This window comes from Budorcas taxicolor, chromosome 5 (genome assembly GCF_023091745.1).
Source record: "Budorcas taxicolor isolate Tak-1 chromosome 5, Takin1.1, whole genome shotgun sequence".
Taxonomy (NCBI): Eukaryota; Metazoa; Chordata; class Mammalia; order Artiodactyla; family Bovidae; genus Budorcas; species Budorcas taxicolor.
In genome coordinates this window covers 100,412,440-100,438,684 of record NC_068914.1, presented here as the reverse complement: position 1 = coordinate 100,438,684, position 26,245 = coordinate 100,412,440, and the positions used below count along the sequence as shown (strand labels likewise).

Here is a 26,245-nt window from a genome sequence, read left to right as displayed (position 1 = left end):
CTAGAATAGAATATACTTATTGCCCCTGGTGGCTCAATGGTAAAGAGTCCACCTGACAATGTAGAGACATGAATTCCAACCCTGGGTTGGAAAGATCTCCTGGAGAAGGAACTGGCGACCCATTCCAGTATTTTGACTGAGAAATGCCATGGACAGAGGAGCCTGGCAGCCTACAGTCTGTGGGGTCACAAGAGTTGGACATCCCTTAGTGACTAAACAACAATTGCCCAACTCTTAGCCTTCATAGTCCCCTCAATCTACTTTTCTATACGCAAGCTCCCTTCCCGTTAATGAAATTGCCAGTGTGCATATGCGCTTCAGACTGGTATTAAATCAATATTTAATAGTCACATTCTCTTAATTGGACATCACTTACTGCCTAAACAGACAGTTGGCTCAACGGTTAAAGCATCTGCCTGGAATGTGGGAGACCTGGGTTCGATCCCTGGGTCAGGAAGATCTGGAGCTGGAAATGGCAACCCACTCTAGTATTTTTACCTGGAGAATCCCATGGAGGGAGGAGCCTGATAGGCTACAGTCCATGGGGTCCCAAAGAGTCGGACACGACTACGACTGAGCGACTTCACTTTTAGCGACTAAACAACAGTTGCCCAACTTTTAGCCTTCATAGTCCCCTCAATCTACTTTTCTATACGCAAGCTCCCTTCCCTTTAATGAGATTGCCAGTGTGCATATGCGCTTCAGACTGGTATTAAATCAATATTTAATAGTCACGTTCTCTTTTGTTAATAAGACAATGAAAATTTTTAATTGTCACTAACCTTAAGTTAGTGTCCCTAACGTAAGTAATTCGGGCACGACTGAGTAAGCACATAGTGAAGTCGCTCAGTCGTGTCCGACTCTTTGCGACCCCGTGAACTGCAACCTACCAGGCTTCTCCGTCCATGGGATTCTCCAGGCAAGAATACTGGAGTGGGTTACGATTTCTTTCTCCAGGGGATCTTCCTGATCCAGGGATCGAACTCGGGTCTCCCACATTGGAGGCAGCCGCTTTAACCTCTGAGCCACCAGGCAAGCCCCAAGCACATTGCACAACGTTAAGTTTATCATAACTCTCAACTCTAGAACTCTTGATTCTTATGAACTCCAATCTACAGTCAGCCATTGCGAGTTGCCTCTGTCATGGCAGCGCCACTTCAGCAAGAAAGTGGGGCCCTCGGTTTCCGTCATCGGCCTCTGGCTGCTTTAGAGGATTAAAGTGAGCTGGGCCCCACACGTTACGGGCTCCTCCGGTCCTCCCATCAATAAAGTGTCGCTCTGGCACCGCATCTAAACCTCTCCATCTCTATGACACTCCTTTCCTGTTTTCTAGTGTTGCATGATGGGAGAAACAGTCAGCTTTCCGGGAGCCAGGCCAGGGGAACGGCTCCATTCGGGACTCCATTTCCCGGCGTGCCTCGCGGCGATCGGTCAGCCCTCTGGCGGGAGACCGGTTCCGGTTGCGTCAGCGTAGGGTCCACGGCGAAATGCGGTTGTTCGTGAGTGAGGGCGCTCCGGGGAGTCTGCCTGTGCTGGCCGCGGCCGGGAGGGCCCAGGGCAGAGCGGAGCTGCTCATCAGCACTGTAGGCCCAGAAGGTAGTCGGGCTGGTGCTGGTGGGCGGTGGATGAGACGGGCGGGACTGGAACACGCGGACAACGACCCCACAGTTGTCTTCGCCAACACTCCAGGCCCCAACACCACGCACTCCCGTCAACTTCCTCCCACGTTATCCTTCAGCACCCCGTACCTTCTTCCCTCCCAGTGACATCTTTCATCAGTCACTTCCCTTAGTTAGCCTCAGTGTACCCTTCTCTCATTTCTGGTCTCCCCTCCTTTCTCTCCCAGGACCTCGTCTCACTCCAGTGAACCTCTCTCCCCTCTCCAACCTTCTCCCCCACGTCATTCATACGATGCCCCCCAGGTTTTCTTAGGAAACCCTACTTTCCCTTCGGTTTATCTCTTCTCATTCCCAGCCATCGGTTTGTGTGACTCCTAAGCGGTTCTCTTGTCAGTCCTCCCAGTTCACTTAATTTTGTTCTCCCAGGGTAGCTCAGATGATTTTCAGATATTCTTGTGCTCAGTCTCTCAGTTGTGTCCGACTCTTTGTGACCCTGTGGATTGTAGCCCGCCAGGCTCCTCTGTCCATGGGATTTTCTAGTCAAGGATCCTGGGGTGGGGGCCATTTCCTTCTCCTGACACAGGGATCGAACTCATGTCTCCTGCATTGGCATGTGGATTCTTTAGCACTGAGCCACCTGGGAAAACATCAGACATCCTAGTTATTTTCAGTTGTTGCAGTTCTTGGCTGCAGCACTACCCCAGTACCACCACACTCTCTCTGCAGTCCCCATCTGTTTCTAGCTGGCAGTCTCAGCTGAACACCTGCTTGTCTCTCCAGCTCATTCTGGACCCATCCCCTTTCAGAGGTCCTATCCTGGACCCTCTCCTTGTGACTGCCCATCTCCCCTGCACCCCCTCTGCCCTCCCCCCCAGCACCTCCCCCGGACGACTGTGAAGATGTCCTTTTAAGTTGACATAGTATTTCTTTTCTCTGTTTTTCACCCATCTTCCTCCCCTGTGTCAGAGTGTGTGGTCCCATTCCTGACCCGGCCTAAGGTCCCTGTCTTGCAGCTGGATAGTGGCAACTACCTCTTCTCCACCAGTGCAATCTGTCGGTCAGTACTGGTCCTTGATGCAGGGAGGTGGCTGAATAAAATCGGGTTACTGTCCTCTGTGTGGCCTTATTTACAACTGGGGTAAGAAATGGACTCAACCAGCGAGCCCCTTTAATTCTCCCTCTGTTGCTCTTTCCCTGGGTAGATACTTCTTTCTGTTATCTGGCTGGGAACAAGATGATCTCACCAACCAGTGGCTGGAATGGGAAGCAACAGAGCTGCAGGTAGGACTGAGATGTGGGGTTGGCAGGCAGATTGTTGCTCTGCACGGCCATCCTGACCCGGGTCTCCTGTGTTTCAGCCAGCTTTGTCCGCTGCCCTGTACTATTTAGTGGTCCAAGGGAAGAAGGGAGAAGATGTTCTTCGCCCAGTTCGGAGGGCCCTGACACATATTGACCACAGCTTGAGTCGTCGGAGCTGTCCATTCCTGGCTGGGGTGAGTTGGGCCTTGAGATCAGGGTTGGGAAAAGCTGTATGGTATAAGAATTAAGGAGGAAGACTGTATTCAAAGTTCAACCCCCACCCCCAACTGCCCCTTACTAGCACTGTAACCTTTAAAACTCGTAAGCTCTTTAAAGTTCATTGTTTCTCGTCTTTGAAGTGGGAGTAATGTTAGAACCCTTCTCAGTGGGTTATTGTGAGAATTGAGATAATTTAAAATGCTTAACACAGTGCTTGATATTTAATAAGTGTTTAGGAAATGTACAGTATTATTATATCCATGGGAAGAAACTGAATGTCTCACCTGTGTAATTTTTCTTTTTGTTTCTCAACAAAGGAGACAGAATCTCTAGCTGATATTGTTTTGTGGGGAGCGCTCTACCCGTTACTCCAAGACCCATCCTATCTCCCTGGTGAGAACTGTGCATATCACTTCCCCACCAGCCTGAGGAACTTGGTGTTGGGGTTACAGAGTGGGCAGTAGACTATTGAGGACCTATTCTGAGCTGTAACTTGACAGGGCAACTATAGCAGAAAGACAGCTGAGGGAACTGGGGAAGGCAGCTGGAGAAACTTCATAAAGGGGAGGAGGTCCCTTTCCAGCTACCGATTCTAGGTCTTGTTGATTGCTTCCTTTCTCCCATGCCCACAGAGGAACTGGGTGCCCTGCACAGCTGGTTCCAGACACTGAGTTCCCAGGAGCCATGTCAGCGAGCTGCAGAGACTGTGCTGAAGCAGCAGGGTGTCCTGGCCCTCCGGCCCTACCTCCAGAAGCAGCCCCAGCCCAGCTCCCTTGAGGGCAGGCTTATCAGCAATGAGCCTGAGGTTTGGAACAAAGAAGAGGGGTACCCACACAGCCTCAGTGCCTGAGGTGGCGGGGGGTGGCTTGGAGAGAGAGTTTGAGCACCGCTGTTAACTGTGTCAGTTCTTGGAGAGAATTTCCTTACGCGGTGTACCTGGTGAGGGATACTGTCCACTCTTCATAGGAGGAGGAACTGGCTACTCTGTCTGAGGAGGAGATTGCTGTGGCTGTAGCTGCTTGGGAGAAGGGCCTGGAAAGCTTGCCCCCTCTTCGGCCGCAGCAGAATCCAGTGTGAGTAGGCACAGACTGAGTGGGGCTTGGTTTTTTATGTGGAAATTGTTGATAGAGCCAGTACCTGCCTGTTTAATCCCCATTGCTGACCTTTCTGTAATTTTCTATCCTCTTAACCTCTTGGCTAATATTTTGGACATACTGTCCATCAGTCCCCCCCCCACACCTGTGTTTTCAGTTACTTTCCACCTACTGATTGTACCTTAGTCTGTTTCTCCCGTTCAGATCGTTGTTCTGAGCTTTAGACATCTCTACCTCCACTGGCATTGCAAACTCATCATGTCCAAAACCAAACCTCTTACCTTCCCTGCCAGCATCTCTTTCTCCTTTAGTCACTTGTCTTAGTGAATGACTCCCACCTTCCACCTGAAGATCCAGGCCAGAAATCTTGGTGTCATCTATACCATTTTTTCATCTCTTCCTGTATCATTTACTCCATTACCAGGTCATTGATTCTAACTCCTAAGGAGTCCTTGTATCCATCCCTTCTCCCTATCCTCACTGCTGCTACCTGAAGTGGGGCCTTGCCATCTCTTACCTTCTCCTTCCCTGCTGTCCTGTGCTCCATATTGTCACCAGATGGCTGCTTAAAACTGCCAATATTATCATCTCATTCTGCTTTTCAGAATTCTACAGATGGTTTCTTTGTGTACTTCACCTGGTCTTTCACAATCTGGCTCCTGCCTGCATGCTTAGCATCATGTTTTATCACTCTTCTGATAGCTAAGATAATATTCACATACATACTGGGAATTTTCTGGCTGGGTCCAGTGGTTAAGACTGGTGCTTTGACTGGTGAGGGCCCAGGATCGATCCATGGTCAGGGAGCTGTGTGGTGTGGCAAAAAAAAAAAATCACACCCATATGTAGATTTTTCCATTGGAACGAAGTATTTGTAGTTCTGAACATGTTCAATAAAGATTTACGTGTCCACTCCTTGTCAGGCCCTGTGTGCTGGGAACTGGGTCTACAGACGGGAGCAAACAGACAAGACTCTGCTGTCATGCCACTTTGAGTCTAGTGTTATAGACAGGTATTTCAAAAACTGTAAGTAGTATGAAGGAAAAGACAAGTACTGTGAGAAAATGTCACAGGAGGTTAACTTAGAAAAAGACAACATTTGAACTAACACTTGTGGGAACTCCCTGGTAGTCAAGTGGTTAGGACTCCATGCTTTTACTGCTGAGGGCCTGGTGGGGGAACTAAGATGCCACAAGCTACACAGTACCACCAAAGAAAAAAGGAGATCTAAAGATCAGTCCTGGGTGTTCTTTGGAAGGACTGATGCTAAAGCTGAAACTCCAATACTTTGGCTACCTCATGTGAAGAGTTGACTCATTGGAAAAGACTCTGATGCTGGGAGGGATTGGGGGCAGGAGGAGAAGGGGACGACAGAGGATGAGATGGCTGAATGGCATCACTGACTCGATAGACATGAGTTTGAGTGAACTCTGCTGGTTGGTGATGGACAGGGAGGCCTGGCGTGCTGCAATTCATGGGGTCGCAAAGAGTCAGCCACGACTGAGTGACTGAACTGAACTGAACTGAAGACTTGCAAAATGAGTAGGAGTTAGTCAGGCAAGGGTAAGTGTGGGGAAAGGCTGTCTCAGATAGACGAAGCGTCTTTATAAGGAATTTCTAAAAGGCCAGTGGCTGGAGGCTGGTCAGTCAGGGGACAGCTGGGTCAGAATGAGCTTTGAGTGGAGGGCAGGCTGAGATCATATTCTCACACCTTGGTGTGTTTGCTCATGCTCTTCTTACTGGAAGGCCTGTGTCTCCCCTACCTCCTGGACAGTTGTTCAAGAGACTGGGTCTATCATTTCCTTCTCTGTACAGCTTGAGAGTCTTAAGTGCTTCATCTTCTGGCAGCTCCCGTTGTCACATTTTATGGTAATTGTCTCTACGTGTCTGTCTCCTCACTAATCTGTAAGCTTATTGAAGATTGGGGCTCTCTTTTCTTTTACATGGCATATCTTTTAGCACAGGGCCAAGTATTTGGTAGATAATGGTAAAATTTGAATGAGTTAATGAAAGTTCATCTTTTGTTCATTCACTCATTTTGAATATTTCTGTGAGTACCTACTGAGGACTGATTTGGAGGTAGTAAAGAACAGGAGGTAGACTTTCTCAGGTGTCTATACAGGCTAACTTGTTTGAATGCATACTTAGAGGAGGAGACAATTGGTGTTAGGCACTAGAGCAAATGCTTTTGCTTCTGACTGAAGTGCACCCCAAGAGTCTTGAATCTGGCACATTCCCACCCATTCTTAAGAACCCAACCCATATAGTTCTGCCTCTGTGGAATCTTTCTTTATTTTTGGCTGTGTGGGCTCTTCATTGCTGCGTGTGGGTCTTCTCCAGTTGTGGTTTGTGGGTTTCTCTTGCTGCTGAGCGTGGGCTCTAGACGTGTGGGCTTCAGTTGTTGCGGCTTACAGGCTCTAGAGCGCAGCCTCAGTAGCTGTGCTGCATGGGCTTAGTTGCTCCTTGGCATGCAGAATCTTCCTGGACCAAGGCTGGAACCCATGTCCCCCGCATTGGCAGGTGGATTCTAAACCACTGGACCACCAGGGAAGTCCCTCTGTGGAGTCTTGGGCTGGGGATGCTCAACTTCCTTTGACCTCTGTGAGCGCTTTGTACCTCTGATCGCACTGATCCCAGTCAGAAGTTATATGATAGAATGTACCCTCCTTGAGGGCAGAACCCTGGGCATGCTCACCTTTATGTCTCCACTGTAGTAAGCTCACACAAGATGAGAGAGACATTACGGAGCGACACGAAAAGGAGCACTGCAGCGTGTGTGGCGCAGGTTGCTTAGGGGCCCAGGGCACAAGGATGACTGGGTGGGAGGCCGACCGTCAGTGAGGGAGGGCTTTCCCGAAGGAGCTGATTTCTAAGCTGGATTTCAGAGAGAATTATGGTATTCAGTCACGGGGAGAAAAGTCAATGAATGCAGGAGAGATTGGTGAGCACTTTCTGAGGAAATGAGCTGTAAAATGTTCCAGGAAGTAGATGGACCATCTAATCAGCACGCAGCTGGGAAGAAGGGTGAGATTAACAGGAGGAAATCACTGGAGTCTCTGTTGGTAAGAGATTCTGAGACTCGGTGAGCCTGCAGGGTGCCTACAGTTGAAGAACATGGTAATTGTTGGAAGCTGGCTGTTGTAAGTTAAGAATGGTTTGAAATAACATTGTAAATCAATTATACTTCAAGAAAAAATATTAAAACTGAAAAAAACACAAAAGAATGATTGGAAAGATGAACCCTAGTGAGGTGTTAGTGCTGGAGAGGGCGGCAGATATAGGATGTGTTCAGCCGAGCTGTCATGGGTGACAAAGCATGGAGAGAGGAGCAGATGGAGTGACTTCTGGCGGCAGGTTGAGTGGGATGACTAGGAATGGTCCTGGGACAGTGGGGAGGAGATTATGGCTATGAAGGCAGTGGCTGGTGCCTGCCGGTTTGAGACAGGCCATGAGGAAGTGACTGACCCACATGGGTTAGGGCGTGAAGAGTCATGCGATATGAGAGGACTTGGGAATGCTTGTGTGTGGGTTGGTGAATTGTAAGCGTTTCAGGTCCTGACTAGAAGTAATGCTAACATAGCACTTGGAAAGAAGGGGAGAGGTCAGTGCTGGGAAGGTGTTCTTGGGTGGTGTTAAAGTCCAGGGAGTTAGTGAATGATGGTTGAAGAGAGCCTGGGGAGAGTTGTCAGTACTCGGGAGGCTGGAGCCTGAGAACCAGCTGATGGAAAAGGGGCACTTAGGATTATAAAGAGGGACAGAGTTCCATGTGGGAACGAGGCTTCTTAGGAGCAGTACACGAGGCTTGCTCGCTATGGGCAGGGCCCTATATTTGCAGCTGGAGGGATCTCATGGCTTCTGGGAGAGTTTAAGCTCCAGCAGCTTCGTGTGAGGAAAGACTTCAGATGGACATGACCCTGGGCAGTAGAATAGATGCATCTGGCTGCTCCGTGCACTTTGGGTCACTTTTTTTTTTTTGGGGGGGGTCACTCTTGACCCTCTCATCTCCCCCTGGACTGTTCTCTTCCTTCTTCCCTTCCAGGTTGCCCGTGGCTGGGGAGAGAAATGTGCTCATCACCAGCGCCCTCCCTTACGTCAACAATGTTCCCCACCTTGGAAACATCATCGGCTGTGTGCTCAGTGCCGACGTCTTTGCAAGGTGCAGCCAGCTACTGGGGGAGGGCCCTGAGGAAGCAGTGCTCCCCAAGTGGGAAATAGGCCTCAAGTGGGGATACTGGAAGGATCCTGGGCACATGGAGGGGGCTGAGATGGGGCCTCATGATCACTACATTCCCTTTCAGGTACTCCCGGCTCCGTCAGTGGAACACCCTCTACCTGTGTGGGACAGATGAGTATGGTACAGCGACAGAGACCAAGGCTGTGGAGGAGGGACTAACCCCACAGGAGATCTGTGACAAGTACCACGTTATCCATGCTGACATCTACCGCTGGTTTAACATTTCGTTTGACTTTTTTGGTCGGACTACCACTCCACAGCAGACCAAGTAGGTGTCCTTTGATCAATCAGAAATGGAGGGGGTGAGGGCAGTGGGAATATTGAGGGGACAGAAAGACAGACGGAACCAAAATTGTTGCCCCCCCGCCCCCAAACATCTGGATATTGTCCTGAAATGTGATGTGTCTCAGGCATTATTATGGGGAGTCATTGTGTGCAGAAGTCTGACCAGGGCTGCAGGAGCCGCCAAGGTGGGGAAGAGACAGGAATTACGTCCACAGGAAGGATCTGCCTTGCCTCTCCCGCCTTCCTTCTCTTACAGTCTTAGGACACCCTTCCCGCTCCTGTGTGTTTATAGGAAACATTCATTCTCCTCTGCTTGATTGTCAGGCCTATAAATACTACACAGTAGGTAGGCTGCCAGAGAGTGCTGTGCAGTTTAGCAGTTGGACTGATTGAATTTTTCAGTTCAGTTCAGTCGCTCAGTCGTGTCTGACTCTTTGCAACCCCATGAATCGCAGCACACCAGGCCTCCCTGTCCATCACCAACTCCCAGAGTTCGAAGAACTAACCAGTCCTATCCTTTTGGAGATTTTTGTTAACAAAGAATACAAAACAGATAAATCTGTATTTGACCAAAGTAAATTCTAGAGTGATGAAGAAAGAGATCATGTGGGGAGTTGGAGAATTTATGTGAGAGGTCTGGGCTCATGAGTAAACTCCCTGCAGATGACTAGAGGGCCTCTCCCTGATTTCTTTGGCACTTGGACTGGGTGAGTTTGGGTCGAGTGGCAAGAAGGAAGGGTGCATTGCTTCCTCTGACTTCCCCCGTCCCTTCCACACCTCGTCAGAATTACCCAGGACATCTTCCAGCGGCTGCTGGCCCGAGGTTTCGTGCTGCAAGATACTGTGGAGCAACTGCGGTGTGAGCACTGTGCCCGCTTCCTGGCTGACCGCTTTGTGGAGGGTGTGTGTCCCTTCTGTGGCTACGAGGAGGCCCGGGGTGACCAGTGTGACAAGTGTGGCAAGCTCATCAATGCCATTGAGCTCAAGGTAGGAGGAGGGTCTCCTGGGAGCCTGGAAGGAGACAGTGTCTAGTTTTAAGGGACTGTCACGATGTTTTTTAAATGAAGTATAGTTGATTTATAATGTTGTATTACTTTCTGCTGTACAGCAGAGTGATTCAGTTATACATATATATGCATTCTTTTTTATATTCTTTTCCATTATGGTTTATCCCAGGACATTGAACATGGTTCCCTGTGCCACACAGTAGGACCTTGTCCGTAGGATTTTTGATTTAGCATTCAAGACCTTTCACCAGTGGCTCTTTCTACTCTAGTCTTAGCAACTGATCACTCATACTGAGCATTTACTATGTGCTTGGCATTGTGCTGGGAAAGAGACAAGTTGAATTCATGCTTTCTTGCCTTTTCTTCTGCTTCACACCAGCTGTTCTGTGCTTGTTTAGTTCTTCCTTTCTTCCATAAACACCACCTTTCTTCTACTCCATGTTTATTCATTTGGTAGTTGTTCATTTATTCAACACACTTTTTTGAGTCTTTACAGTAGTGTTGTCATAGTTCTGGTTATTGAGATTGTAGCAATGAACAAGACAGATTTTTATCTAGTGAGAGAGAAGACAAGCACTAAAGATAGAGTGTAGTTGCTATAAGCTTCCAGGAAGATGTAACAGAGTGACTTCTGGGGGGAAGAGTTGAGCTGGGTGATTAAGGAAGTCCTCTTAGAAGGTAACATTTGAACTGAAAGTTTAACTGAAGAATGAGAAGGAGCCAGGAGGCGATAAGTGGGATGAAGAGTATTCTAAGCAGAAGGACCAGGACATGCAAAGACCCAAGGCAGCAGAGCAATGAAAAGGGGAATTGAAAAGACCACAGTGGGTGGGGGTGGAGAGGTGGTGGTGGTGGGTTGAAATGAGGTCAAAGACATAGGCAGTGACCAGATTTTCGGGCACAGTTAGCCCTCTTGGAGTGGAATGGCAGGCTGCTCTGTGGATAATGGGTGGGAGGGAAGCAAGAGAGAAAGCGGGGAAACCAGTTTGGAGGCCAGAGTGGCAGTAGCTCAGAAATGGAGTGATGGTAGCTTGGACTAGGTTAATAGCAGGGGGAATGAGGGGGCAGGGAAGGATTTGAGATAAGTTTTGGAGGCAGACTCTGTGGAACTGGACAGACTGGAGTTTGAGGTGATAGGTAAGTCAAGAGAATGGAGACTTTACGTTTTTGGCTTGAGCAGCTTGGGTGGCTGGTAGCACCGTCTACAAACACGGGCAAGACTGCGTGAATTGCTTTCTGGTAGAGTATGGTGACACTGTTTGGGTTTGTTAAGTTGGAGATGCCTCCTTAGACATCCAGGGAGGGATGTTAGGTAGGCAGTTGATACAGACATGTAGAGTTCGGGAGAGAGTTCCTGAGAGAGTTATAATTTCTCACCTTCAGAAACCCAGATCAAAACTCACTTGCAGGCTTTCATTGACTCGCCCCACCCAACTGCTACTCCTTTAGCTGTCATACTTCATTGTTTGTACAGTCATGTTGTGTCATGCAGATAAGTATTTCTCGACATTTTGCCGTGTGAAGGCCTGCGCTTGTTTTTCATGTAAGCCCTCTCTCCCTGCTCGAGCGTAACTTCCTCAAGAAGAGGAACCATGTGTCTTCTTTTCGGTTGGTCTTTTCACTCCTCACACAGCTGCAGGGCTGTCTAGCCTGGGTCTATCTAGCCTGTGCTCAGAGAGTGCATTTTTCCTGTGCTTGGGAATGAAAGGACACAGACATGAAACTCCGTAGCAAAAGTTGTGCCCTGCAGACCTGACTCTCCAAGCTCAGAGCCGGTCCAAGTAAGTAGTTCTTACTTGGTGGGGTGTGAGAATGAGGTGAAGTATGGTGGCAGACAGGGGACCTCATCTCCCCTCAACCTGGAGAGCTCCTGGCCTGCAGCCTGATTCCAACTGCCCTGCCCTGGGTCACCCCTTCTCTTGACTTTACCTTCACAGAAGCCTCAGTGTAAAGTCTGCCGGTCGTGCCCTGTGGTAAAATCCTCTCAGCACCTGTTTCTGGACCTGCCTAAGGTGAGTGGGCCTTTTCCTCAAGCCAGTCTGCACAGCCTCTCGTGCACCCTCTGCCTCAGCGACAGGCAGAGACAAATGTGTACCAAATCACTCTCCCATGTTTTTAATTTCCATTTTAAAATCATGCATGTTTAATGTAAAAAGACGTAACAGGAAAAGAGCACAGAGTGAAAGGCCAGGCCCATCTGCCAAGAGGTAGTTTTTGCTGCTGATTTTCCTCTGTAGCACTTGCATGTGAACATTTTATTTTTATTTTGGTGATTATTATTTTTTAATTGATTTATTTATTTTTGGCTTCACTGGGTTGCTGCAATCTGGCTTTCTCTGGTTGTGAATGGGAGCTACTTTCTGGTTGTGGTATGCTGAATGAAAGTATTTTTATGCCTTTTGTCTTTTCCTTAATGTAAATTAGATGGGCATTCATATTATTCTGCAGTCTACTTTCTTTTACTTCATAATTTGTCTTGACCAATTTTTCGCTTTAGTGGATCTGTCTTTTTTTTTCCTTTTATTTGTTTAAAAATTTTTTTTTGGCCATACCCTGTGGCATGTGGGACCTTAGTTCCCTGACCAGGGATCAAACCTGCACCCCTTGCATTAGAAACTGGAGTCTTAATCACTGGACTACCAGGGAGGTTCCTGTTTATTTTTAAAAAATATTTATTTGGCTGCGCTGGGTCATAGGTTTTAGTTGCACCCCACGCAGGATCTTCTGTTTTAGCTGCAGCTTGTGGGATCTAGTTCCCTGACCAGGGCCACCTGTATTGGAAGCTCAGAGTGTTAGCCACTGGACCATGAGGGAAGTCCCTTTTTTTTTAAAACTTTTATTTGGAGATGATTTCAAACTTGGAGAAAGAGTTGTGGGAATAAGCAGTTCCTAGAACAAAGAACCTTGTGTTCTTTACCTACAAGAACCTCATGTACCCATTACCCAGATTCACTGGCAGTTAAGATTCTGTTCCATTTGCCTTAGCTTATTCTCTCTCTCATACATGTATGTATATGTACTTATAGATCCTCTTTACTCTTAAATGCTTCATTGTATGTTTTCTAAGAAAAAAGACATGTTCCTGCATAACCACAGTATGGTTAACAGTTTAAAGAAATTTAACGTTAATATAGTTGTGTGATCTACCATCCGTATTCCATTTTTGTCAGTTATTCCAATAATATGTTTTCTAGCATGTTTTTTCCTGTAGTGCTGAATCTGGCTCTGAATAATGTATTTAGTTTTTCTGTCCTTTAGTTTCCCTTAATCTGAAACAGTTCCTCAGCCTTTATCTTTTATGATATTAACAGTTTTTAAGAATATAGACCTTGATTCCCCTTTCAAAACAGAATATTCTTCATTTTGCATTTGTTGACTCTTTTCCTCATGAATAGATTCAGATTACGCATCCTCAGTTGGACTATTGCATAGATGATACCGTGTTCTTTTCGGAGGCATGTGGTGGCCATTTCCCCCTTATCAGTGATGTAAATTTTGTTCAGTCAAGATGTTACTAGGCTTCTCCACTGTGTAATTAATATTTCCCCCCTTGCAACTTAAAAGCAGTCTGTGGAAATGCACATTTAAGACCATGCAAGTATCTTGATTTTCATTGAAAGGGTTCCTCTGAATTTAGCATCCATTTATTTAATCATTCTTACCTGACCGGGTTTTTATTAAGATTTGCCAACTCTACCACTTTCTCCACACTTACCCTTCTCCATCATTTCATTTATTTATCTATTTATGTATTTATTATTAGTGTTGACTCATGGATTCCAATTTTTTTCAATGGTTTATAACTTATTCCTGTCCTAAAAAATTTTGATGTTCTGATTGTTCCTTATTTGGCCAACGGGAGCCTCAAGGTGGTTTCTCTGGGCGTTTCTGAGGTCTCCTATCATTTTTAAGCACTTATTTTCTAGCATAGCAGGATATTCTAGATTCATCTTATTCCATCCTGGGATCCAACCATTTCTCCACCAAGCCGTATTTTTTCTTTTAAGTAGGGAACAGTATTAGAGGCCAAGTTTTGTGTGCTCATTGCTCTTGGGATGTCTTTGCTTCTCAGCCCTGTCAGCAGAAAGTTAGGCATTTATTTTAGGTTCACACTGACATTGCCATTCCAGTCCAGCCCCATGGAGTTCTTCTTCACTTTCCCTCATCCCTTATTTTTTATCTCCCTTCTTCCACACAGTAAGTACTCTGGTTTCCAGCAACATTATTTACTCATTTATTTGATCCTACAGTACACCTAAAATTAATTTCAGAATTACTTCACCCATACCGCTACCAAAAAACCTACTAAGGTGAGTTTAGGGTTAGTTTGCAGTCCTGCTCCTTCCCCTAGAACTGAGGGTATGTAATCAAGTGTGTTCAACATTGTCTTGGCTCAGTTTTTTTCCCCTTTCAGTGTGGTTATGTTACTGAAATAAGCCAATAATTTAGGTTCATTTGCTTCTAGTTTTTTTTTCTCTCCTCATACTTGTTTTTTAAAAATGTAGAACAGTAATATGCTTCTAAATCGAAACCCTGAGAAACCTGCCATGCTGCAGTCTCCGAGGCCACAAAGAGTCGGATATGACTTGGCGACTGATCAACAAATACTCAGAGAAGTGTCATTCCCTTTCCTGTCCATGCTGCCTTGCTCTCCTGTATCCTACAGGCGATTGGTTTTATTTTCTGATTTAGTCTTAGTGTTTATTTTTGTAAAGATAAGCTTATATATATGTGTGTGTGTGTGTGTAAAACATTTTATATATACATATAAAGATGAGCAGATAAATGTATGTATACATATGTATCTGCTATTTTCTTCTTATACAAAATATAGCATACTCTACATACTGTTTTGCATTTTATATTTTTCACCTAACAGTATGTTCTAGAAATCATTCTGTATCAGGACTACTCCATACATGTCAGTTCATAAAGATCATTCTTACTCAATGTTGTTTTGTTTTTTGTTTTGGCAGCATGTGGGGACCTTAGTTCCCTGCTGCTGCTGCTGCTGCTAAGTCGCTTCAGTCGTGTCCGACTCTGTGTGACCCCGGAGACGGCAGCCCACCAGGCTCCCCTATCCCTGGGATTCTCCAGGCAAGAACTCTGGAGTGGGTTGCCATTTCCTTCTCCAGTGCATGAAAGTGAAAAGTGAAAGTGAAGTTGCTCAGTTATGTCCGACTCCTTGCGGACCCCCTGAACTGCAGCCTACCAGGCTCCTCTGTCCATGGGATTTTCCAGGCAAGAGTACTGAAGTGGGGTGCCATTGCCTTCTCCGACCAGGGGTCAAACCTGTGTCCCCTGTAATCACCACGGAATTCTCTGTTTTTCCTTTAAATTTTTATTTTTTTATTTTATATTTTGGCTGTGGTGGGTCTCCATTGCTATGTGAGGGCTTTGTCTGGTTTTGGCAAGTGGGGGCTACTCTTTCTTGTGGTGCTCAGGCTTCTCATTGCTGTTGCTTGTCTTGTTGCGGAGCACAGGTTCTAAGCATGTGGCACACAGGCTTAGCTGCTCCACGGCACGTGGAATCTTCCCGGACCAGGGACTGAACCTGTGTCCCTTGCATTGCAAGGTGTATCCTTAACCATTGGACCACCAAGGAAGCCTTGTTACTTAAACGGTTGCATAGTACTTCATTCTGTGTGGGTGCCATAGTTTATTTAACCGATTTTTTTTGTGTTCGTCATTTAGGTAGTTTCCAGTATTGTGCAGTTAAAAATACTGTTGCAGTGAATAACCTTGTGCATATGTATTTTTGTATTGTGGGAAGTCTGTCTTCAGGAGAAACTCCTTAAGGGATCACTTGCTGTGTCCAGAATAAATGCATATGTAGTTTATGGCCTGCTTTTTCTCAGTAGGTATTGTTCAGTTTTACCTTCCTCCCAGTAGGGTGTGCACCAGTTTGCTATAGCCTCACCAGTAGAGTGTGTTGTTAGGCTTCTAGTGCTGTGGTGTTTCTGTGGATGAATCATGTGAACCATTCCTTATGAAAGATTTATCTTTGTTTTTCTGCTTACAAAAGTGATAAACACTTGTTTTTAAAATTTCAGAATGAAATAGGTGGTGTGAAAGTGGATGTTCCCTCTAATCTCCTGTGAGAATAAAGTACTAAGATATATACTTTTTGGGGATTATGTTAATCTGTGTATTACTATTTTATGATAGGATTATATCTTATATTACTATTTTGAAGTTTGCTTTAGTTAATGTATTTCTGAGATCTTTACATACTTTTTAAAAGCCTTAGTAAGTATTTCATTGGTTGATATACCATAGTTCTTTAAATTCTACTGAACCAAGTGAATTAGTTTTAATATTTGGTGTGATGAGTGGTGCAGTTCTCTTATAAATACATCTATACACACTTATGTGAAAATTTCTGTTGAAAAAAGTCTCAAGTAGAATTGCTATGGCAGTCATGAATCCTTAATTTTAATTATATATCAATAAATGACTCCAAAAAGCTTGTGTGTATTTATCCTTATGCTGACCACACATGCAGCTGTCATAAACCAGCTCTCTGTGCTTCTCTGCTATCAGCTGGGAGCACGGGTGGAGGAGTGGTTGGAGAAGACGTTGCCTGGCAGTGACTGGACACCCAACGCCCGGTTCATCATCCGTTCTTGGCTTCGAGATGGTCTCAAGCCCCGCTGCATAACCCGAGACCTCAAGTGGGGAACCCCTGTGCCCTTAGAAGGTTTTGAGGACAAGGTAAAAAACCCTGAGCTTTACTCAGATCTCAAATGATTCAGCTTTGGGGTTGAAACCTGGGCAAGCAGAATAGACCATTGCTTATGTCTTGTTTCAGTCTGAGACTCTGGGTCAGCAGGGTTTTCCCAGTGTGCTTGCATTCTACCGTGTCTCCCTCCTGTCCCTCCAGGTGTTCTATGTCTGGTTTGATGCCACCATTGGCTACCTGTCCATCACAGCCAACTACACAGACCAATGGGAGAAGTGGTGGAAGAACCCAGAACAAGTGAGTAGTTCTTAGTTAGCCTGTCCGTGGGGCTTCCCAGGTGGCACAGTGGTGAAGAATTCTCCTGCCAATGAAGGAGATGTAGGAGATCTGGGTTTGATCCCTAGGCTGGGAAGATCCCCTGGAGGAGAATATAGCAACGCATTCCAGTATTCTTGCCTGGAAAATCCTATGGACGGGGGAGCCTGGCAGGCTGTAATCCCTGGGGTCACAGAGTTGGACACAACTGAGCATGCACACATGTACCCACTGCCTGTCGGAAGGGTGAATGTGCAGGGGGCGGTTCGGATTGGGTACCTGATCTTTCTTAGGCCTCTGAAGAGGCTCTTAGGAGCTGTCTCCCAATTATATTTCATAGGTGAACCTGTATCAGTTCATGGCCAAGGACAATGTTCCCTTCCATGGCATAGTCTTTCCTTCTTCAGCCCTAGGAGCTGAGGACAACTACACCTTGGTCAGCCACCTCATTGCTACAGGTACCCTGGGAGACTGAAGATGGAGGGTGTTCCTAGGGAGTGAGGACCAAGGCAGCACTTGGAAGAAGTTCCTGGAGAGGTGCTAGGTCTTGAGTTAGGAGTTGAGGTGAAATAGGAAACAGAACATGGACGCTCAACCCAGAAAAAGGAAGGACCTGAAGAGAGCAGAAGTTCAGAGCTAAATTTTGTAATGGGTGGAAGTAAAGGGGAAAAGATCACATTGGAGAGGAAGGATCTTCTAAGTTCTATGCAGGCCAGCTACTCTAGAGCTGAGGTTGAGGAAAGAAGAGTTAGTGGGTCAGGGAGGAAGGACATGATTTGAACAGATGGTTGGCATTCTCCTTCTCTGTCCAGAATATCTGAATTACGAGGATGGGAAATTCTCTAAGAGCCGGGGTGTGGGAGTGTTTGGGGACATGGCCCAGGACACAGGGATCCCTGCTGACATCTGGCGCTTCTATCTGCTGTACATTCGGCCTGAGGGGCAGGACAGTGCCTTCTCCTGGACAGACATGTTGTTCAAGAATAATTCCGAGCTGCTTAACAACCTGGGCAACTTCATCAACAGGTGGGATCTGGTGAGGGGTGAGAGGCAGCAGATAGCTGGGGGTGGGTGCGGGGGGAGGCTTGTAAGAGGGGAAGTTAGTTGTAGAGATGTGATTTAGCAGAGTTGTAGAGATGTGATTTAGCAGAGTTCATCACAAAGTGAATTTTTGCTAATTATTTTATTAATGTTATTAATGTTATTGGAAGTGTGTCCTTTCCTAGTGCAAGTTCACTCGCAGGCCACTGAAAAGTTTGACTGAAAAAAAGGGTTTTTTTAGCACAGGGGTAGGAGATTGGAGTTTTATCACTTCAGTCTCACTTTCCGTTATTGGTTCCTATCTCAGCTATTTTGCAATCTAAAGAAATAATCTCTGTGGCTACCCATACTTTCAGATTTGGTTATTAAACCACAATGATCAGGTAGGTAGTCTCTGCTAGAGGATATATTTGTTTGATATCAGTTAATGTATATATTTCAGCTTGATCATTTCAAGTTACTGACTTCTGAAAAACAAATGGTTACTGAAAACCTTATATGAGGGATATCAGTTTCCTTTATATGAGGGATATCTGTATGTAAAGTATGTCTGTCATGTGCAGACATTTTCTTAGGGGAGAGAAAAAATAAGGAATTAAGTTTGGAATGGAATTAAGCAAAGGAATTTGCTTTCCAGCTTGAGGGAGCCAGGTGGTTTCAGTTCTGAGAAAATGTAAAATTATGAAAACCGTGTCCAATTTTCTGTAAGGAGACTGGGAAGTAACTTTTCTCTTCTCCCTGCCCCCCTTCTCCCATCCAGAGCTGGGATGTTTGTGTCCAAGTTTTTTGGGGGTTTTGTGCCTGAGATGGTGCTCACCTCTGATGATCAGCGCCTGCTGACCCATGTCACCCTGGAGCTCCAGCACTACCACCAGCTGCTAGAGAAGGTTCGGTAAGTATCTACACCTCTGTCTCAACTCCGTGATCTGCTGGCATTTTGACAACCCCATACTGGTACCCCTAGGACCTTACCCCTTGGCCTGCATCCTTCCTTCTCAGGATCCGGGATGCCTTACGTAGCATCCTCACCATCTCTCGCCATGGCAACCAGTACATTCAGGTGAATGAGCCCTGGAAGCGGATTAAAGGCGGCGAAGCTGACAGGTGGGTGAGAAAGTAGGGTTGGCTACAGAAATAAAGTGACTGGTTGGATGTGTCCTCTTGGAGGTCCAGACTAGTATTTTTTCTTCCCCAGGCAGCGGGCAGGGACAGTGACAGGCTTGGCCGTGAATATAGCTGCCTTGCTCTCCGTCATGCTCCAGCCTTACATGCCTACAGTTAGTGCTACCATCCAAGCCCAGCTGCAGCTCCCACCTCCAGCCTGCAGTATCCTGCCCACGAACTTTCTATGCACCTTACCAGCAGGACACCAGATTGGCACGGTAGGTCTGAGAGTTGGAAGAGCCAGCCTCTCTCAAAATTTTTTAAAAAGTTATTCATTTATTGGCTACATTGAGTCTTTGTTGCCACACATGGGCTTTCTCCAGTTGAGGCAAGCAGAGCTACTCTCCAGTTGTGCGCAGGCTTCTTGTTGTGGTTTCTCTTATTGGCTCTAGGCACATGGGCTCAGTAGTTGTGTATGGGCTTCTTGTCCCAGGGCATGTGGGATCTTCACAGACCAGGGATTGAACCTGCATGCCCTGTGTTGGAAGCATGGAGTCATAACCCCTAGACCACTAGGGAAGTCCCTCAAAATTTCTACCTTGCCATGCAGCCTTTGGAGGGCTCAGGGAAGAACTTACTGGGTGTGACACTCTCATAGCTGTTCTCACAACCCATTCCACCCTCACCTCCACTCTGCACTTTAGGCTTGTTTCTGATATAAAGCCCTTGGAATTGGTTTACAAGCCCAATCTTTTCTTTAGCCCATATATCCTCATTGTCCTTCGTGCCAGAACCTAGGGGGCAGGGAAAATATAGGGTAGCTGCTTTCTCAACACAAGGTGATAAAAATACGTACGTACTCCTCTAAGCTTTTGCATCAACCTAGCATCATTAAATAACCTAAGTAATCTTTGATCCTAATGAATGCCAGTGCTTTTTCTGGATTCTTTACTGAAATCAGCATGTATTTTCTCAGCGGTACACTCAACCTTTCTTTTGGAAACTTGAGTTCCTAAATGTCAGAAGCTGGGGTGGAGAGGCCCTCTTTATAGTCAAATAAGAATTTATACCCCATCAGTGGATGATTCTGGAATTTTTTTCACAGGTCAGTCCTTTGTTCCAAAAATTGGAAAATGACCAGATTGAAAGTCTGAAGCAGCGCTTCAGTGGGGGCCAGGTAAGAAAGCTAAAGACTGCCTCAGCCACCAATAGTCCTCCATGTCCCTCAGTAGCCCCCACGCATCCCTCTTTTGGCCCTCCTGGTTCCTCACTTAGTTTTTCTTTCCTGTCTTAGCTAGAAGAGTCCTTGGCTTTAAAGGTAATCACTTGCCCCTGCGATCTTACATCAGACCTGAAGTCAGGGCATGTTTATGGTAGCAGGTGCTAACTCTGTCCTGTCGTTGTTCTCAAGGCAAAAGCATCCCCCAAGACAGCAGCTGGACCGCAGCAGATCCAAGCACTGACAGAGGAAGTGACCAAGCAGGTGCGGGGCTGAAGCCCTATGGGAAGCTGGAAAAGCTGAATCCTAAATAGGTCCTTTCTGGTCTCACCGTTATTCCCCCGCCCCCTCTCCTCTCAGGGCAACATTGTCCGAGAATTGAAGGCACAGAAGGTAGACAAGAACCAGATTGCTGCAGAGGTGGCTAAACTCTTGGATCTGAAAAAACAATTGGCTCAAGCTGAGGGGAAACCCCTGGAAACCCCTAAAGGCAAGAAGAAAAAGTGAAAGTGAGAACTTATCATAGAAAGTCACTTTAATGGATATGGACAATAATAAATAAATAAATGTACAATCTCTATATACATGCTGAGACCCTTTTCTATCGTCTACCCTAAGCTACCCTACTGAATCGATGGTGGTGGGGTATGTCGTTGGCACTGGTGACGTGGTCAGTAGATACTTCCACGAAGGGTCAGAAGTGGCCTGAAATGGAAGTGCTGGTCCCAACTGTTCACGCTTGGTGCAGGTTAACCATCCGGTCAATTAGAGCTCGGCGAGTTGCCTCCACTTCCCTGGTCAGGCGCTCGATTTCCTTTTTGAGCCGGTCATTCTCTTCAGCTAGCTGTGCCACTTTCCTTTCATTTTCTTGTTCTTTCTCCTTCATGCGTTGCTTGCCAGCCCGGGCCGGGGACTGGCCACTCTGTTTCCGTTTTCTGGGTCTTCCTTGGTCTTCCTCTTCTTCCTCCTGAGCCAGGGAGCTCTGACTGGACTCTGGAGAGCAGGGGCTCTGGGAGGTGCGTGTGACCTCTGGTGGTCCTGGCTCCTCAGTAAGCCAAGCCAGAGAGGCGGGGTCAAGAGTGGTGAAGGTTTTTGATTCTTCCTTCAAGGAGATAAGGCAGGGTAGGTATGAATTAGTCGAAAAGGGAAAGGCAGCACCTCCACTTCCCCTGGCATCAGGCCTAGCATTCTTACCTCCGTGTTTCCAGGGGGTGAAACACAGGTGCCCCGATTTTCATCTGAGGACAGCACCTCCTGCAGGTCCTCATACCAGGCTTCCAGCTCCCAGCTGGACAGTGCCCCGAAGGAGAAAGGCAATGACTCAGCTGCCATCTCTGGCTGGATCAGGATCTGGAAAAGGACATACTCATGATAGTGGGGGTAAGGAAAAGAAGCTCCACCAGTCAGTCTACAGGTTAATACACTGGCCTGCTGCCTGTCTTGGTAGATAAAAATCTATTGGGGAGCAGCCACAGCTGTTTATTCACATGTTGTTTTACAGCTGCTTTCATACTACAATAGCAGAGATGAACAGCTGTGAGAGAGACTATTCTGTGAGGCCCTCGACATCTTAAACATTTACTGTCTGGTCCTTTAAAATGTCTCAACCCCTGACCTAGAATGAGAGTCCCTTTTTGCTTTTGCCCAGCACTTGAAGAAGCAAGTACCTGGACATGTATTCTTATGGGTTCCTAGTAAAAGTCTTCAGCTTCCCTTGGGGAACTCCACTGGTTGTTTCCAGGGGTGGTTACTAGACACCTGTACTCCTTTCTCCTCCTGTGGGGGGAGCCTGGGCAAACAGTCCTTGGGTCCATCTAACCTTGGGTGGGGAATGAGGTGTGGTGAGACCTCACCTGACTGTGCACTCAAGAGCCAGCTTTCAATTAGGACATGTTCTAAGAATAGGGATTTGGTCACCTCTTTAAGGGCAGGCCAGGAGGATGGATGTGGCCTAACAGCAAAAACCTGCTCAGATTCAAACCCTCCTCTCCTGTCTTCTCTAGGTGTTTTCATAATTTCATAAGCAACAACTCTTAGGAGCTGGTTTGGGGAAACGGTCAGTTAAACTTACCTGCTTTCAGGTGTGGTGATGTATGAAGATACACTTCCTTCTGGAACACTGTGGGGATCAAAGATAAATATTAGACATTTTTGGAAGGGTGGAGAAAGGTTCTTTTTACCTCCAGCTTCCTACTGGTCCTTCCTTACTTCCTACTGATAGTTATCAGTCTCTGTGGCCATTTCCAAGGACAGAGAAGAGCCTGACTTCCTTTATTTTTAGTTGCTGACATTTGTAGTCCTCTGATTACATAATAGCAAAATCCTGGCCAACTCAGCTTTTTCTAAATTCAAGGCAGTCTTCAAATGCCAGGGTAAGGACTACAGGGATGGGAACAAATAAAGTGGCCTTTTCCTAATTCTATTCCCACGCTGACCACCTTCAAATGTGTTTTTTCAGTCTAGACCTCTCCTGGGACCTCCTTCTGGATATCTAATATGCATCTCAGACTTAATATGTCCCAAGACAAACTTTGGCTAATCTTCCCCTACCAAGGTCTTTCCCATCTCAGTATAGAGCAACTCCAGTCGCTTGAGCCAAAAACCTTGGTATCATCCTTGATTCCTCTCCTCTCAAACCCCACAATTCAGTCCAAACCAACAGCAAAACTTAAACTCATTCTTCAAAACCCCAGAATCTAAACACGTCTCGCCAATTCCATTTTTTCTAATCTAGATTAAGTTACTCTCATCTCTCCTAGGTGATTGCAGAAGGTCTCTCAGTTTCTGCTCCTGCACCCAACCCCTCCTGGAGTCTATTTACAACAGCAGCCCAAGTGAACCTTTTAAAACTTAAGTCAGGGTGTGTCATTCCCCTGCTTAAAACTTAATCTCACACATATTAAAGGCTGAAGTCCTTTAAATGACTTAAAAGGTCTCCACAGTCTGCTCCTTCCTTGCCTTGTTTTTCTCATTGACCTTCCCAGCTCCTGCTCACTTTAGTCCAGCCAACTGGCCCCTAAAGATACTATACATGCTCCCACCTTAGGACTTCTGCTCTTGCTATTCCTTCTGGAAAGCTCTCTCTTCCCACATAAGTCTTTCATTTAAATATCACCTCAGTGAAGGAATCCCTGACCACCCAGTGTAAACTGTAACCTCCACTCAGCATTCTCTACCCTTCCATGCTTTAGTGTTTTCTACGGCACTTTACATATTTGCTTACTGTATGCCTCTTCCCACTGAAATGTAAGCTCTGAGAGAGCAGACATTTTTCTCTCTTGTCTGTGGATAAATGCTGGGTCCCAAGCTGCATGGCACATAGTAGGTCTGGTTAAGTATTAGGAATGAATGCATAAATTCTCCCCAATCTCTCACAGGGGTAGGAGGATGAAGCTCAAAGGCAAAGCGGCAGCTGCCTGCCCCTAGGGACTGCAGATGCAATATCGTCCTGAGTCTTTCTCTGCAGGGCTGTCCTCCCTGGGGAACCCTTCTTGCCTTCCCATGTGTGGGATAAGGCTTTCATCAGCAGTGGAGCCCCAGGCCAGAGGGCTGCAGAGCCAAACAGGGGGCTAGCCTGATGCAATGGTTACACAGAGATTAGCTGGGAGACAGGACAAGGGAAAAAAGGCACGCACCAATCCCAGGGGAAGGGCAACCCACTTGGGAGACCCCAAGTGGCTTCCCACACTTAAAAGATCCAAGATGCTCTCCGGAGCAGAAGGCTAGAGGGCTTTGGGGAAAGGAAAACTCATCTCCGTTCCCTGTCCATCGACATCCCTCTTCCCGAAGACTGGTGCCGGCCTAAGATTTTCTGTTCTCTGCAAGCGTGCGGAAAGAATGTCCTGCGGAGGTCCAAAGCCCCAGCTACTGACGTGGCTATGCTGGCCCCGAGACGCTAAGGCCGAGACACGATTGGGGGTAGGGTAGGGGGAGGACCGCCGGTGGCAAAGCGGCGGCAACGGCCCGAACCACTGGGTCACCAGGCTTTTCGGGGGTGTGTCCTGTTGCCCCGCCTCCCACCGGACAGGCCTAACAAAGAGGCCTAGGGTCAGCAACGCGAGAATAAATCTTCCTAGCTGGGGCCCGGTCGCCTAATAGCACAGATCAGGGACTGTGCTCCGGGCAGGGGCAGGATGGTGCGGTCGTGTGAAGGATGGGGTGTCTGTCTCGTAAGCACTACTTTCGAATAAAGGATTCTCCTCATCCCTCCCCCGGGACAGTCACTTCTCTTCTTTGCGGAGGGGGTGGGGCTACACCCATAAGAGCGGATGCCCTAACTTTAAGGGGCCAACTCGTGTTCGCGAGGATGGGAGGGTAAAAAAGGTAGATGGGGAATCAGTACTCGCCTCTCTCCTCAGGTTCCGGCTTTGATTTTGGCTCTGTCGCTGCCACCCGCTCATCTTCAACATGATACACTCTATGCCTTAGACTCAAGCCTCTGACCTCGATCCTCCGAGCTGAGATCTTTTAACAGGGCCTTGCCCTCCTCTCTGGGCGGGTCCAGAGGCCTACCAATCAGGAAGCGGCACGCCGGCGTTGGCCCCACCTCATCCCTTACGTCCGCCACTCAGGAGCCTCGCGGCACCGCCCCCGTCGCTCCCTCCCGCTTGGGGGTCGACTTAGTGTAGGACCCGGAAGTGGCTTTGGGTCACGAGGCTTCGCGGAGGAGGTGAGTGAGTCATGCGCGCGCGCGGAGGGGAGAGCTGGAGGGGGAGGGGAGGAAAGGGGGGCGGGGATGATGCAATGTTTGGCAACCGGTATCTGCGCGCGCACGCGCAGGGGACTACAAGGGTGGTGGGAGGTGCAGGGGAGGATGGGGGAGAGGAGAGAGGGCGGGGCGCCAGCTCCCGGTACCCAACGGCCCCAACGGCTATCAACTGTGGTCGCCCCTAAGCTGCGGTGTGAAGGCTCACTGCAGCTTGTCTCTCTCTAGAGCTCTTGTTCCGCCCATCTGACATTACCCTCCGTTTTATCTCCACCAAAAGAAACTCCCATTTTCCTTGCCCCTGATCCCCTCCCTGCTAACGGACACCAGGTCTTTTAAACCTCCCACCTTTGAAAATTTGCATTCATCCACCAGGATTGTTTGCATCTTCTCGAGTTTTCTCTCAAAAGAAGCCAAGGAGCTTGACGCCCCTTGGTACTCATTTTAAGCTCTTCTCTGAAGCGCACCCTTAAACTTTTTTCTTTGTAAAGTATCTGATGAGCCCTCGGCATGCCAGAATTCGTGTTCTTTGCCGGGTGGCCCCGATCCCACTGTTTCGTCTAATCATCTTCCCCCAGTGGTGCTCTGCTGCCCTTCACCAAAGACCAGGCCCGCCCTTTTCAGTTATCAGACCTGCAGGTCCTGTGACTCCCTGCTGTGAGGAGCTGGGCTTCAGGCCTCCTACCTTAGGTGTTTGGGCTACAGTAGAGCCTTGTTGCCTGCGTGCACGTGAGCGCAAGAATGCCTGGGTCTGGGTTGTCAGGAACCCTGATTCTAGCCTCAGCGGTCCCTCACTTGCCCAGGGATCCTAGGCCAGTTACCTAATCTCGCCGTGCTTCATTGTCCTTGTTCGTAAATAAAAGATCGCCTGCTGGAAGTGAGATTATTATGAACTTGGAGGCAGCTTGAACAAAAGTGAAAAGCACGGTGGAAAATGCAAACTGTATTTCAAGTGCCATTAGGTAGAAAACGGAGGCCATGTGTGGCCTGTTACATATCCTGTCATATCCTCATGGGGGCAGCCAGAGTTTGTCCTAAGAAACTGTCACAAGGCTAGTTGTGGCTGGATGGCAAGTATAGGCGGTGGTGTGACCGGTGACAGGTCCTTGGTCAGGCCTGCACCACTGCTCCGGAGCTCCATTTCTCCTGTAAATGGGGGTGGGGGTGGCTTGGACCAGATGGTCTCTCCTGGCCCAAAGACATGACCAGGTTGTCAGTGACAGGCAGAGGTCATGTGACTTGACAGGCCGGGGTCGTGTTTTGACATGTTGACCTGGGGAGGCGGGTCAAGTCCCAGCACACTACCCGGGAAGCCTTTGGGGCGGGGCAGGGCAAGTCGCGACTTTCATCCTTCGGGGCCGGCTCCTCCCGGACCTGGCATTCCTGGCTCCCCGAACAGATTGTGGCTTTGGAAGGGGCCCC

General features: G+C 47.5%; 2 protein-coding genes across 3 annotated transcripts; one reads left to right on the top strand and one right to left on the bottom strand.

Annotated features, from left to right (window-relative positions):
• The first annotated feature begins 1,437 nt into the window (after positions 1–1,437).
• Positions 1,438–20,692, top strand: MARS1 (methionyl-tRNA synthetase 1). 2 transcript variants are annotated; one of them, XM_052639393.1, is made up of 22 exons: positions 1,438–1,596; positions 2,586–2,676; positions 2,822–2,900; positions 2,978–3,112; positions 3,455–3,530; positions 3,770–3,942; positions 4,104–4,210; positions 8,271–8,387; positions 8,530–8,733; positions 9,536–9,737; positions 11,695–11,769; positions 16,301–16,471; positions 16,641–16,736; positions 17,095–17,212; positions 17,567–17,780; positions 18,556–18,687; positions 18,795–18,899; positions 18,991–19,177; positions 20,005–20,076; positions 20,194–20,217; positions 20,311–20,382; positions 20,479–20,692. In XM_052639393.1, the coding sequence occupies exons 1-22, from the start codon at positions 1,488–1,490 to the stop codon at positions 20,623–20,625; spliced, it is 2,706 nt and encodes a 901-aa protein (XP_052495353.1). In that variant the 5' UTR covers positions 1,438–1,487; the 3' UTR covers positions 20,626–20,692. The 2 variants fall into 2 exon arrangements, with proteins under 2 accessions (XP_052495353.1, XP_052495355.1); XM_052639395.1 differs by lacking the exon at positions 20,194–20,217.
• Positions 20,636–24,548, bottom strand: DDIT3 (DNA damage inducible transcript 3). The gene is made up of 4 exons (XM_052639396.1): positions 24,465–24,548; positions 22,190–22,237; positions 21,313–21,468; positions 20,636–21,220 (listed from the first exon to the last, which is right to left on the bottom strand). The coding sequence occupies exons 3-4, from the start codon at positions 21,448–21,450 to the stop codon at positions 20,852–20,854; spliced, it is 507 nt and encodes a 168-aa protein (XP_052495356.1). The 5' UTR covers positions 21,451–21,468; positions 22,190–22,237; positions 24,465–24,548; the 3' UTR covers positions 20,636–20,851.
• Between the last annotated feature and the right edge of the window lie 1,697 nt (positions 24,549–26,245).